Raw genomic sequence first — 15,010 nt, 5'->3', positions numbered from 1 at the left:
TTTTGCCCCTTTTCTATTATAGATGTATTAGACTGACTACTTTATGTATGTTGAACCCATTCTGCATTCCTAGACTAAATACTACTTAGATGTGGTATATAATCCATTCCATTACACTGCTGGGTCTGGCTTGCTAGTATCTTGAAGATCTTGCATCTATATTTATAAAGAATATTGATCTAGTAGTTTTCTTATGTCTTTGGTTTAGGTTTGGTGCTAATTCTTCCTTAAACATTTATCGGGGGATGCCTGGGTGGCTCAGTGGCTGAGCGTCTGCCTTTGGCTCAGGGTGTGATCCCGGGGTCCAGGATTGAGTCCTGCATCAGGCTCCCTGCATGGAGCCTGCTTCTGCCTCTGCCTCTGCCTCTCTCTCTCTCTCTCTCGTCTCATGAATAAATAAATCTTTAAAAAAAATTAGTGGTATTCATCAGTGAGGCATCTGGGTCTGGGATTTCCTTTGTGGAAATTTTTTTGGTTATGAATTCAATCTCTTTACTTGCTATAGCTCTATTCAGATTTTTAGTATTTTTTCTTAAGTTAATCTTGGTAGTTGAATCTTTCTAGGTATTTGCCTAGTTCTATTTGCATATAATTGTACACAGTATTCTCTTCTCTAATAATCCTTTGTGTATATATAAGATCTGTAGTAATGTCTCTGCTTTCATTCTTGATTTTAGTAAAGTGAGTCTGTTCTTTCCAGTCGGTCTAAAGGGTTGGCAATTTTGTGATCTCAACGAATTAACTTTTGAGTTTGTCTTTTTTACCCCCTAGTTTCTTAAGGTTGGGTTATTGATTTGAAATCTTTTGGTTAACATAGGCTTTTAAAGCTATAAATTTCCATCTTATGCCTTAGCTATATCCCATAAATTCTGGTAGGCTGCTCTTTTGTTTTCATTCATACCAAAATATTTTCTAATTTTCCTTTTGATTTCTTCCATTGGTTATTTAGGAATGTACTGCTTAATTTCCATATATTTCTTAATTTCCCCAATTCTGTTCTGTTATTGATTTCTAATTTTATTCTATTTTGGTTACAGAATATACTTTATATTATTTCTCTCTTAAGATTTATTGATTTTTGTTCAATGGCCTAGCATATAATCTATTATGAATAGCAATCCATGTGCACTAGAGAAAGCTGTAGATTCTGCTATTGAGTGGAATGTTCTATAGATGTCTGTTAGAGCTGGTATGTTTACAGTGTTGTTCCAGTCTCCTATTTACTTATCTTCTGCTTAGTTGTTCTATTCACCATTGAAAGTCTAAAGTCTCCAATTACTATTGTTCAATTGTCTCTCTCTCTCTTCAATTCTGTCAATTTTTAATTCAGGTATTTTAGGGCTCAGTTGTTAGGTAGAGAGTGACTCTTTTATCGTTATAAAATGTCCTTGTCTCTAGTAACATTTTTGTTTTAAAGTCTATTTGTCTGATACAAGTACAACCATTCACCTTGCTACCATTTATATTGTATATCTTCTTCCATCTTTTAAATTTCAACCTATTTGTGTCTTTGATTTATGATTTTTTAAGAGATTTTATTTGTTCATGAGAGACACAGAGAGAGAGAGAGACAGACAGACAGACAGGCAGAGGGAGAAGCAGGCTCCATGCAGGGAGCCTGATGTGGGACTCGATCCTGGGACTCCAGGATCATGACCTGGGCTGAAGGCAGACGCCCAACTGCTGAGCCACCAGGCGTCCCTGTGTCTTTGATTTAAAGAGTGTCCCCTGTACATCCAACATACAGATCATGCGTTTTTATCCATTATGTCAATCTTTGTCTTTTCACTGTCCTGTTTAGTTCATTTAATGGAATTTCTGATAAGGTAGAGTTTACATCTGACATTTCGCTCTTTGTCTTCTTTATGCAATTATGTCTTTTTTATTCCCCAATTCCTCCATTACTGCCCTTTATTTTATTAATTAATTAATTTTTGGTGTTAAATATTTCTAGTGCTCCATTTTAGTTGTTTCTTTTTACTGCATTTCTTTATTTTCTTAGTGAATGCCCTGGGGATTACAACGAACTTCTTAATTCATAACAATCTAATCCAATTAATTCCAATTTCAATTGTATATAAAAACTTTGCTTCTCTACAGTTCTGTGTCTTCTCCTTTCTGCTATATTTATATCCTTATACATTATAAGCCAATCAACATAGTATATTAATTATTGTTTATTGTACATATTTTTGAACCAGACAGAAGAATTAAAAATAAAAAATATTTATACTGTGTTTTGGGTTGACCTTTGTAGTTGCTTTTACTGGTGCTCTTTACTTCATATGGATTCATTTGTCTTGTGAATAGTCTTACTGAATGAAAGCAAGGAGTGTTGAAAAAGCATTCACTAACCATTCCTATAAGCCATTCCTAACCATTTCTGAATTGCTTTATTAGTATCAACTGAATCACCATATACCTAGAACTAAGTGTTTTCAATTTCTGAATTTAAACTCAACTTCCTTTCTTAACCCAAAGTGACTTAGACTAGGGATCAGAAGACAGATTCTAGGGTCAACTCTGCCACTAAATGTGTAACCTTGGATAACCTAGGTTAATGGTGAGCTTTTAGTTTTTTCATATGTAAAAATGTGAACTAGAATAGTTTTCCTATAACTTTTCTTCAGTTTAGAAACTTTTTCTATAAAAAAAAAAAAAAAAGGCGTTTTCCCCATTACTTATACAGGTGGTATTCTCTAAAACCTCATTACTTTATGCTTGATGGGAGTGGAGAGAGAAGTCAATGCTTTTTCTTTTTCTTTTTTTTTTTTTTTAAGATTTTATTTATTTATTCACGAGAGACAGAGGCTGAGACACAGGCAGAGGGAGAAGCAGGCTCTGTGCAGGAAGCCTGATGTGGGACTCGATCCCGGGACTCCAGGATCATGCCCTGGGCCAAAGGCAGGTGCTAAACCACTGAGCCACCCAGGGATCCCCATCAATGCTTTTTCTAGTATTCCCCCACTCCATTCTACTTAACTATGTAGTTAAATAGAATAATATTTCCCAAGGAAAATCATTCCATTGATCTACTTTGTAAACTTTATGGACTACCTATTGCTTATTATCTCAAATCCCAAATTAGATCATGTAAAACTCTTTATTGGGGGATGCTTGGGTGGCTCAGCGGTTAAGCACCTGCTTTCGGCTCAGGGCATGATCCCTTACAGGAAGCTTGCTTCTCCTTCTGCCTGTGTCTGCCTCTCTCTCTGTGTCTCTCATGAATAAATACATAAAACCTTAAAAAATAAATAAAACTATCAACTATCCTATCTGTAATGTCTAAGCTTGTGTCTTTCAACACAAAGAGAAAGAGAGAGTATTATTATCTATCAATTTCATGGAGTCAATCAGATTTACCATGTTGCCAAATGTGCTTCAAATGCTCTTAGGAAAGAGACGTACAAGTTTACAGATCTTTTTTTCCCACTGAACTTGGGATATATCTTCCTTATCCTTGTTTTAATATTCTTAATATATATGCTGAATCCACTATCAGTATATAGCATTACTTTGTGAGTTTGTATTTTTAGTTTATATTGGTGGCATGTTTTACATATCCCTTTCTAATGTGCTATTTTTCCCAATATTTTACTTTTGAGATTTATCCACAGTATAAATTCATGCAAAGGAATACTGGTATATACTATTCTAGTATCCCGTTGTATGAACTCTCCAAATTCTATTCATTTCTCTACTAATGGATGTACATATTATGTCCAGATCTTTCATTACAAAACAATACAATGAATTGTATTGTACATGTGCCCTTATATACATGTATAAGATTTTCTGTAGGATAAATATCTAAAAGTCTATAGTTAGATTTTAGATATGCACTTTTTCAGCTTTATTAAATACTGACAGATCATTCCTCCAAAAAAGTTGTGCCAGTAGTGTATAAGAGATTATACTGATTACAGCCTTTCTATATTGTCAGTCAGATTTATTAATATTTCACATCTTCACTGAGGTTTTAATTTACATTCCCTCCTTCAAAACATAGCTCCAACCTCCCTTCTTCCCTAAAACTTTTCATTAGTCCCATGAATTACCCCCAAGAAGATAAGGTACTTTGTATATAGGTAGTATGTGGCCAATTTTGTAATTAACATTAAATTCTTTTCTTTTTAGGATTTTATATTTATTTGAGAGAGAGAGAGAGAGAGAGTGAGAAAGCAAGGAAGCACAAGGAGGGAGAGCGGGCGAGGGGGGTAGAGGGAGAGGCAGGTTCCCTGAGCAGGGAGCCTGACGCAGGCCTTGATCCCAGGACCCTGAGATCATGACCTGAGCCGAAGGCAGATGCTTAACTGACTGAATCACCTAAGCGCCCCACCAATTTTTATTTTCTTGAAAATAGGAAGAGATATATACTTTAAAAATGAACAAATGAAATATTGGTACTAGTCAGTAAGAATACGATTTTATTGTTTTACACCAAATATAAAATTAAATTCTAGTTCATTTACATATTCTGAACTTTTTTTTATTGATATTTTAGGAAGCTTTTTATTCTTTAAATGGACTACCTGAAAATTTACATCCAATTTATAAATCCGATCTTATGTCTTACAACAAGAACCAAGCACGATAATATTTTGCACATAGATACTATCGGAGTGAGTTGATTTTGTAAGTGCGGCATAGCTTACACTATCAGTTTTTAAAAATATGTGCTTATAAAAAATATGTTAATATAGTCAAATTTCAGATCTGTAACTAGTGTGTATGGCTTTTTGTATCTCTAGGGAAAAGTCATTAATTAATAATGAAATTTTTAAACTATTTGACTTTCTCATGTAACATCATAAAAAGTGGCATGGTACAGACATTCAGGAGAAACAAACTCCAATGGGAAAGAAGGGATTGGTTTAATATTTAAATCCTGACCTTTCTAAAAACCTTTAAGAATGAGGATTTAGCAAACATTTTGTTTGCCAGGCAAAGCTACAGAGCAACTAAAAAACTAATTTGGGCCATGAAATTTTTAGGATTAAAGGTCTGGATTAGAATTCTGAGGCCCCAAGTTTTTGTCACAAAGGTGTGAGCTATTATTTTAGAATCTCAGTAATCTCACCCCTAAGGTATACTAAATGTTTATAGTTTGGTCAGAAAAGGACTTGGCTCTGTATCTGAAACAATGCAAGGGCTCAAATGGTAGCTATTATTTTTATTATTTTTTACTTACATAACCCCCAAACAGTTCAACTGAAGATCTTTCACATTCTCTCAAACACCAAACCTGCTACTTCTGTTTTCCTTATTCTAGAAGATTTTATTATTTTTCCAAACATTTGCAGCTTCTCCCTAGGGATGGCATGGTTGACGATGTGACTTGCACCGAATAATAAAACATGGATGGAGGTCAACATGTAGTTCACCATTATCTCTGTCATGATACCAGCAACATTCTATGTAGAGGTTGGGTCTCAAGTGAAAATTATGTGGAGTACAGCGACAGATAACCTGTTAACAACAGGTAATATGAGCAATAGCCTTTTGGTAAATTATTGAAGTTTACAGGCTATTTTTAACCACGAAGTAACTGCCTATCCTGACTGATAAGATTTATCTTCGTGAACATGGCCTTTTCATCCACCTAAATATTCAAAGGGAGTCTGGTAAAATTCTTATCCTCTTTTGGTTTTGTTCTATGGCCAGTTTCATCAATTCTGGTCAATTCTACCTCCCTAATATGTCTCAAATTATGCATTAGTAATAAGACCTTAATCCAAGTTTTCTATTTGATCTATTGCTACAATATTTTCTTTCTCCAGGTCTGTTCCCCTTGAACATTTTAGTCTGCATTAGTAAGATTAATATATTTTCTTTTAAATACTTCAAATGCCTATCACAATTTTAAGTGCTTAAACAGTTCTTATTAAACTTATAAATGTAATAAAATTCAAATTTTCTTAAACACCTCACTACTGGCTAAATAATAAATATATACAGACTATCTCAGTAATAACACTCATTTCCAAATATTAATAGCATCAGTTTGATTTACTTCACCATTTCTACACTTAAGTCAGAGAAAACTCTAGGCCCCAAAGGGCTTCACTGATTAAGTTCTACCATATATTCAAAGAAGGTATCTGAGTTGTGTGTATTTTTTTAAGATTCCACATTTAAGTGAGATGATACAGTATTTGTCTTTTCTGTTTGACTTACTTCACTTAGTATAATGCCGTCAAGGTCTATCCATTTGGGGCAAATGGCAGGATTTCCTTCTTTTTTATGACAGAGTAATATTCTACTGTATGTATATATGTATACTGTATGTATATATGTGTCTACCCACACCACAGCTTCTTTACCCATTCATAGATTGAAGGACACTTCAAAGATTGTTTCCATGTCTTGGCTACTGTAAATAAATGCTGTAAATAATGCTGCAATGAACATGACGGTGCAGATAACTTTTTAAATTACTGATTTCATTTCCTTCAGATGAATATCTAGAAGTAGAACTGCTGATCATATGGTAGCTTTATTTTTAATTTTTTAAGGAACCTCCAGACTATTTTCCATAGTGGTTAGACCAATTTATAGTTCTACCAACAGTGCACAAGAGGTTCCCTTTTCTCTGCATCCTCACCAACACTTATTATTTCTTGTCTGCAATAGTTATTAAAACTAGCCAATCCTAAGCTGTTACTCTACCCTGCTTTGTCTTTCCTGCAGGAACACCAATGATGGCTTTTGGGCTAGGCTTTTCTCTTGCTCTGCCTCCAAATGAAAACCTGAAGCTTTCCCTGTGGTCTAGTGTAGCATTTTGTGCCCCCATTCTGTTAGGCAACATAAGTAAAAAAATTCTTTCAATGGCAGTAGCCTCCCCATGTTATTACCCAGTCATCTCCATAAATTAAAAGCCTGCAGGTACAAGTGAGACAATTACAAAATAGCAATAACAAAAAGATTAATGAAATGGAAAAGATTCTGGGGGAAAGAAAACCCCAGACAGCCTGAGTTTTGACAGATCTTAACCCAAAGTTTAAATGCATTCAATCCTTTTGGATGATAAATAAATAGAAATTACAGAAGGTAAACTTAAATTAGGAAACTGCTGAAACACGTAAGAAACCAAAATACCTGAACTTTTCTTTGGATGGTAACAACAGTGAATAGAGCTGGGGACATTCAATGGTGCTTAAAGCTCAAATTCTTTAACACAGACGTGGAAGTTATAACAGGGCAGCTAAAGCACTCACACATGCTTTATCTTCTCTATCAGTAGAAGACAAAATCTCAAATCAAGCACATGCTTGAGAATGCAAAATGGTACACCCACATTTTGGGAAAAAAGCTGGCAATTTCTAATAAAGTTAAACATAGCCTTACCATACAATCCAGAAATCATATTCTTAGGTATTTACCTAATTAAGTTAAAAACTTATGTCCATCCCAAACCCTACATATGAATGTTTAAAACGGCTTTATTTATAATTTCTAAAAACTGGAAAGAATCAAGCTGTCCTTCAATAGCTGAATTGATTGACAAACTGGTACATTCATCAGTGAAGTATTAAATCACAAAAAGAAACTGTCTAGACCATATTGCTAAATGAAGAGAAGCTGGTTGAAAAGGCTACATCCTGTATGAATCCAATTAAATGCCATTCTGGAAAAGATAAACATATAGGAACAATAAATAAATTAGTGGTTGCCAAGGTTAGGGGAGTTGGAAAAAGGGGGATTTAGAAAGGAATGAATACACAGGGAGATTTTTAGGGCAGTGAAGTTATTCATTATGATAATGTAATGATGATATATGACATTATACATTTGCAAACCCATAGAACTGTATAATACCAAGAGTGAACCTTAATGTAAACTGTGGAACTTAATGAATATTGGTTTGTTAACTGTAATAAAAGTACCACACCAATATAAAATGTTAATAGGGGAAACTGTGTGGGAGAGGTGGTATGAAAGAAATTCTCTGCTCAATTTTTCTCTAAACCTAAAACTGCTACAAAAATAAATTGTTAATGAAAATGGGAGGAGGAATGACAATTCTACAAGCACAAAACACGGTTCAGATGCTGCCACTCAAAAAGAATGATAAATGTCTATTACAACTTCCCTAAAAGCTGTATCAGTAGCAGTGATGTCAGGTGGGATTCTTAATATAGCTCATGAGCCAAAAGACCCGCTGTGTATAATATGACATACTACCAAACACAGAACCAGAAAATATTGACAAAGTGATCTAAAGGGCCAACTGTAAGAAAATTAATTTGATCTCAAGAAATGAAACAGAAATCATCCCATAATATATTCCCAAGAAATAGCATAATATTCCCAAAAAAAGTCAAGACATAGAGCACTCCATTATCCTGATTTTTAGATCACGCACATACATGATTTAGCCCTCTGTCAAGGACTGTCTTTTAGCAGGCACCAACCAGGTGGTATCATATATCCACAGGCAAGATCTAACTTGTCATGCTTGGCACACCAGTTAAGTTCCTGAATTAAGATAAGGAAATCTGCCTGTTACCAAGTTTATTAAGTTTATTAACCTTTCACCTCTGTTACCTATTTTTTGTTCAGTTTCTCACATTCAATCATAGCTTTTAGTCCACTGTCCTTAGGATGTATCCTTCATAACTCTTAGTTTTTTGATCTCTTAGTTTTTGATCACTATTAACTGTCTCTACTGGTTTAAGACCTGACTCCTGACTGGCATATCTATAGAATTTCCTCAGTCTTTTTAAAAACACTTACTGAATGCTTCAGTTCAGACTCAGCAAACATTTACTGAGCTCCTTCAAGTTCATTTCACCTTCATAGCCACAGCCACTCTAAGAAGCCATTAACTACCTCCATTTTATAGAGAAAGATACTCAGAGAAGTTAAACAACTTGTCTTAGGTCACCCAAATCAAATCTAAATCTACCAGTCAAGTCTAGTGCTCCTTCTATCATCTTTACCTCTCTCCCCGTCAAATTTTAACACAATTTGACATTACTAGCATACTGTGCTAGTTAGAATCTAAGGCTTCACTTCACCTTCTGACCTGTTTTTCAAATAGTAACTAAAAACAGATCCCCTAGATCCACTGAGCAGCCCCACCCCCAACCCTTCAAATCCTGCTCTGGTAGATTCTTCTATTCCCAACTCGTTTCTCTAAATCCATCTATACCACTACTGTAACACAGTAGCTCTGGTGCCCTCAAGATTTCAAGAAAAATTCTACCAATAGAATCTTCTTTTTGGGGAAAGGAGAGAAATAAGTCAGGAGCATCATGGTCTTATGTCAGTCTGTTGTCTTCCCTCTTATAGACCATAAGCTATAGCAACTATATCAATGAACTATAATTAACTGCTCAATAGATTCTTTTATGTATTAAGTTATAAAAAACTTGAAACCAGTGATCGGCTTGATAACTCAAGACACTCTGAGAGGCTCAAAGTAAATAGATACCTGCCACATTCATTATTTTTGCAGAAAAAAAAATCTTAACAGACTTAACTTTGACCATAAAAAGCAAGTTTAGTGAAATGAACTTGCTGCTAAAAGCTATCCAAGCACATGTGAAAACTGAAACCAAGATATATTTTTCATGCCACGTTTATACAAACCAGCAAAGTTCAGAACCCAAGCCAACTGTTCTTGATTTTTCAATAGCAAAGTTAACAAAGTAACCTATTAATCTTGTAAGCAAACCATAATTGCCCACTATAGACAGATACTAAGTTTGTAAATTAATAAAAATTTTTTTTAATTTCCCAAGGAGGTAGAAGGAGTAATGGTTAGGAAAGCCCTGTGTAATGTTGAGATTATCTAAACCTCATTTTGTTTCATCTGCAAAATAGGGACAGGTATATGCCTCAGAGGATTGTTCAAAGAATAAGATCATGAAGTTCCTAGCACAACGTTTTTTATACAGTGAGCACTCAAAATGTTCCATCTTCTTGTTATTATTCATTATGTCCTTAGTCTTGATGTTTCCTCACTTATAATATTAAAATCTCCACCATGTAAGGCAGCTGTGAGAATTAAACATAGTACTTGATACATCATAAGTATTTATGAAAGCCCATCATTCCCATCCCATCAGCATTACTGGGGGAATCAGGAATCAAGTACAAAACTACATTTATAAAGCCATGGGTTGGAGAAAAAATATATCAGCTCTCAGGAATTATGTATTTGCTTTCGGGAGGGGGAGTCTGACACAATTTTATTATTGTATAATGTACACACAGTCATTTAATCACATAATTAAGTCATGATTATTTAATGATTTGAAATAATGATTTATAATAATCATTAAAATGAAAGGCTAAACTTAGTTAAAAACCAACCAGGGACTAATACACTGCCTAAAGCAAAACAAAAACAGCTTTAATGGCAACTAAAGATACACACAAGAAATTTAAACATTAATTAGTGAGACATTTTAGAAGCAACTTCAAAAACAGTCTCATTATTTCATTGTTTTATGAAGCCAAAACAACACTTTGAACTGGAGTTTAAAAGATGAATTAATAGGAATCCACTATTGTGAAGTTGCATTGTTTTAAATTTTGCGTTCTTCTGAAAGAAATACACATGTAATGTAAGACATAAGGAAATAAAAATTTCAGTTTCCTTACCTGTTGTGTCCCATCTGCACTTACAATAGGGGCAGAGAGAAGAGAAATATCACTACTTAAAATCTGAGCTGTATCCAGTAGTGGTGGATGTTCTGCCATTATCAATAAGACATTAATATACTGGATAGCCTTCCAATTCTGAAAAACAAAAATATATAGCCATCTCTGTGTACATCCTTAAAAATACATTAAAATATAATACATTCAAGATCTGTCTCATTCTTTAACCTAAACAGATATTGCTGTCAAAGAAAATACATTTCTTACAACTTAACCAACTGCAAGTCAGTGTAGGTAGGAAACTAAGATATATTAAGGTCAATATATGGGGCCCTAGGTAGCTCAGTCAGTAAAGGGTTCGACCCTTGGTTTCAGCTCAGGTCACGATCTCAGGGTTGTGCGATCCAGCCTTGTGTTGAGCTCTGCACTCAGCAAGGAGTCTGCTTGAGATTCTTTCCCCTTCCCTTTCTCTCCAATTGTGTACCTCTCCCTTGTTCATATGTTCTCTAAAATAAATAAATAAATAGATAAATAAAATCTTTAAAAAAGTAATAAATAAAACCAATATACGAGCAGCTTCTATTTAAATTCCATGTCTGTCTGTATTCCTTCCATCTCTATGCAATATTTATTTAATCACCACTACTCTAGCTAAATACTAGATAATATTTAGTATAGGATAGACTGTAAAATGCAATGACTGAGTGAACAATTCTATTACTATTTTTTCTATGAGCTGAGAAGGTGATTATGAAGACACAATCCCCTCCTCATCACCTTTATCAGTTTCTAGAAACTACACAAGAATTATGATTTGTTATTGATTCCTCAGGCAGAGCAACACAGTAGAAAACTTTGCTCAGGACTAGGAAAAAACCCTTCAAGTTTCAAGTTTTAAGCTCCGACACTGGTCTTCTGTCATTCTAGTTTTACTATTCTTAGTGACACCTACTTTAAAATAAATTATATCATTTCAGCAAAAGCACATACGTTTAGAAGTCTTTAACAACAGACACAGTGTCACTTAGATAAAAAGTAAAAGGCCTGATGTAAGTAAATTATGGTATATCCACCATATACAACATCGGCCAATAAAATGCCAGCTAATTACAAGTCAAGCTGAACATAACTGAGCTCAATCATAAATTTTACCAAATTTGTACTGAAGAACAAAATTACAAACATTTTTGGATGGTGGAAGGATTCTAAAATTCCGTAGTATCAAGATGTTTAACTTTTTTAAGATATTAAATTCATGTTATTTAATTTAGAATCTTGAATCTTTGCAGAAACTCTCATACAGGCTGATTTAACCTAAAAACAAACATATTTAGATAAATAAAAATTGCTATAAGATTTTAAAAAATTCAGTACAATTATCTACCTCAAGATTTTACACTGAAAACTACAGCATGCATTATTTTATATTTAACTATTGCATAACAATGTATGTCATTAAATACACGATAATGTTATAATTATGTACATATCGAATATACATATGTTTTAATATGTACATATATTATACAAGTAAACATATACATATGTACATACACACATGTATAACATACATAAAAATGCAAATCTAACTTCTGGCTTAATCTGTATTGCTGTATGCTTAAAGTGAGAAAATCAGTGAGTAAATTGTATAAAAAAAAACCCTCACTCTGTGAATATGTAAAAAGTTATAACACAGGAAGAGTCAATGTATTATTTTCCCTCTTGTATGGCAAAGAAACATTCAGGGAAGCTAACAGAATTAACCAGAGAAAGTTTACAAATAATTCATTTTGAAAAATTAGTAAACTAAAAAAAAATAACAACCACTGAACACTTTTCATTTTGTCATTACATTGTTTGTAATTTTATGTAATGTCTTTAGCTAAAACTGCAAACCACCATTATTACTTGAATTTTAGAAAGTAATGTTGAAGATAATAACCCTAATTTGGTTTTAAGAGGTGAACTGGAAGTTTTACAAATACCAACACAAATTTCTTCTGAACCTCTAGCTAATTCAAAGTACCATTATAGATTGGGATCTGAAGCCACATGCTATGTTTTAACATCATTTCACTTAAGGTGTTATCTCTATTTTTATTCTCTTTAAAGCTCTAACTCATCAGAAGTTTCATTTATGAATTGCTTTCTTGCATGGCTATATCCATCACACTACATGCAAAAGTTTTATTTAAGCTTGCAAATTAGAAACTACAGCCATGCAACCAAAACGATGCATTTAGAAACCTAAAAATTTCTTTACTCCTGTGTAGAGAACACTGTCAGATTTTTTTCCCATTAATTTCTTCTATTTCTGTTATCCTACTTCCTACATTTTCATCTATGACTACAAACATTTACTTGTTTTAGGTTATGCATCTTTTAAAAAAATGTAATATTTGATACATATGCAAAAAAGAGGAGTGATGTGATGCATTTGCATTTAGACAGGCCTCTGCTAAATTGATTAAAAAAAAGAACAGAAAAATCCCAAGAGACTTGAACACGCTCTTCATAAAAGTGGAAATTCACAATAAACATATGAGAAGATTCTCAAACTCATTAACTATTAGAAAAAAGCTAATTAAAAATCATAATGAAATGCCTTCATATACTCACAAGGATTATAAAAATGAGAAAGACTGACGATATTAAGTATCAAGGAGGCTATGGAGCAACTGGCACATTCATGTGGAATGGAAGGGAAATTCATAAAATCACTTTAGAAACTACTTTGATATTATTTACCAAAGTTGAACATATAAATGTTCTACAACCCAGTTATGATCCAGTTATTAGACTCCTAGTCTATCAAAAAGAAATGCATGCACATGTGCACCAAAAAAAGTACATGAAGGTGTATAAAGCAGCACTATTCTTTACTAGGCCTAGACTATAAGCAACTTAAATGTCCATGCACAGTAGATGGTAAATTGTATCTAATTCATCCAATGGACTACTATACAGCAATGAAAATTACATGAACTAGTAAACAGGAAACAACACATAAATTTCACAAATACGATGTGAATGAAAAATAGACACAAAATACATACAGCACAACTTTATAAAAAGTCCAAAACAGAATAAAAACCAATCTATGGTGTTTAAAGTCAGGATAGGTGACTTTAGAAGGATGAGGAGAGGAAGGATGGGAACTTGGGAGGGGCATGAAGCGCTGGTACAGTTCTATGTCTTAACTTGGGAGGCTGTTATGTGATAATTACCACCGCATTATGAACTGAGCTGTATACTGATATGTATGTACTTCTCTGTATTTACTTCAAGAAAATTCTTTTTAAAAGTTAAAACGACCACATGGTCCTCTCAATTGATACAGAAAAAGCATCTGAGAAGATACACCATCCTTTGATGATAAAAACACTCAACAATCTAGGAATAAGAGGAAACTACCTCAACATAATAAAGGCCACAGATGAAAAGCCCACAGCTAACATCATGTGCAGTAAAGACTAACAGCTTTTCCTCTAAGACTCGGAACAAAGAAAAGATGCTGACTCTAACCAAATCCATTCATAGTATTGGACATAGTATTGAAAATCCTAGCCAGGGCTATTAGGCCTGAAAAACAAATAAAAGGCATCTGAATTTAAAACTATCTCTATTCACACATAACATAATCTCATATGTAAAAAAAACCCTAAAGAGTCCATTAAAAAGCTGTCAGAACTAGTAAATTCAGTAAAAGTGTGTGATAGGAAATGAACACAGAAAAATCAGTTGCTCTCTATACATTAACGTGAACAATCTAAAAGAGAAATTAAGAAAACAATTCCATTTAAAGTAGCATCAAAAAGAATAAAATACTAAGGAATAAATTTAACCTAAAAAGTAGAATATTTGTATACTGAAAACTACAAAATATTGCTAAAAGAAATTTAAAAAGACACAAATAAATGAAAAGCATCCTGTTCATAGATTAGAAGATTTAATATTGTTAAGAAGTTGAGACTTGAGGGGTCACTGCAATCCCTATCAAAATGTCTATAGTATTTTTCTTTACAGAAATAGAAAAATTCATTCTAAAATTCCTACAGCATCTTAAGGGATCTCAAAGAGATAAAACAATTTTGAAAAAGAACAAAACTGGAAGACTCAAACTTCCTGATTTCAAAACATATTACAAAGCAACAATAACCAAAACCTGTTTACTGGCATAACAACAGACAAATACACTATCAGAAAAGAATAGAGAGCCCAGAAATAAACTTTCGTGTTTAGGCAAATGATCTTTGACAAGGTGCCAACACCATTTAATGAGGAAAGGACAGTTTATTTAACAAATGGTGATGGGAAAACTGCATATCCACATACAAAACAAAGAACCTGGATTCTTCTACCATATATAAAAATTAACTCAAAATGGATTAAAAATCTA

General features: G+C 33.6%; 1 protein-coding gene across 3 annotated transcripts in view; it reads right to left on the bottom strand.

Moving 5' to 3' along the window:
* FNDC3A (fibronectin type III domain containing 3A) overlaps window positions 1-15,010 on the bottom strand; it is a 170,510-nt gene that overhangs the window by 129,809 nt on the left and 25,691 nt on the right. For all 3 annotated transcript variants that reach the window (XM_077855756.1, XM_077855753.1, XM_077855754.1), the window contains exon 2: window positions 10,612-10,749. In XM_077855756.1, the coding sequence (XP_077711882.1) occupies window positions 10,612-10,710 (99 nt within the window). In that variant the 5' untranslated portion in view covers window positions 10,711-10,749. The remainder of the gene's footprint in view (window positions 1-10,611; window positions 10,750-15,010) is intronic.

Source organism: Canis aureus, chromosome 17, assembly GCF_053574225.1.
Source record: "Canis aureus isolate CA01 chromosome 17, VMU_Caureus_v.1.0, whole genome shotgun sequence".
Lineage (NCBI taxonomy): Eukaryota > Metazoa > Chordata > Mammalia > Carnivora > Canidae > Canis > Canis aureus.
Note: the sequence above shows the minus strand (reverse complement) of the source record. Positions and strands in the feature narration are given on the sequence as shown.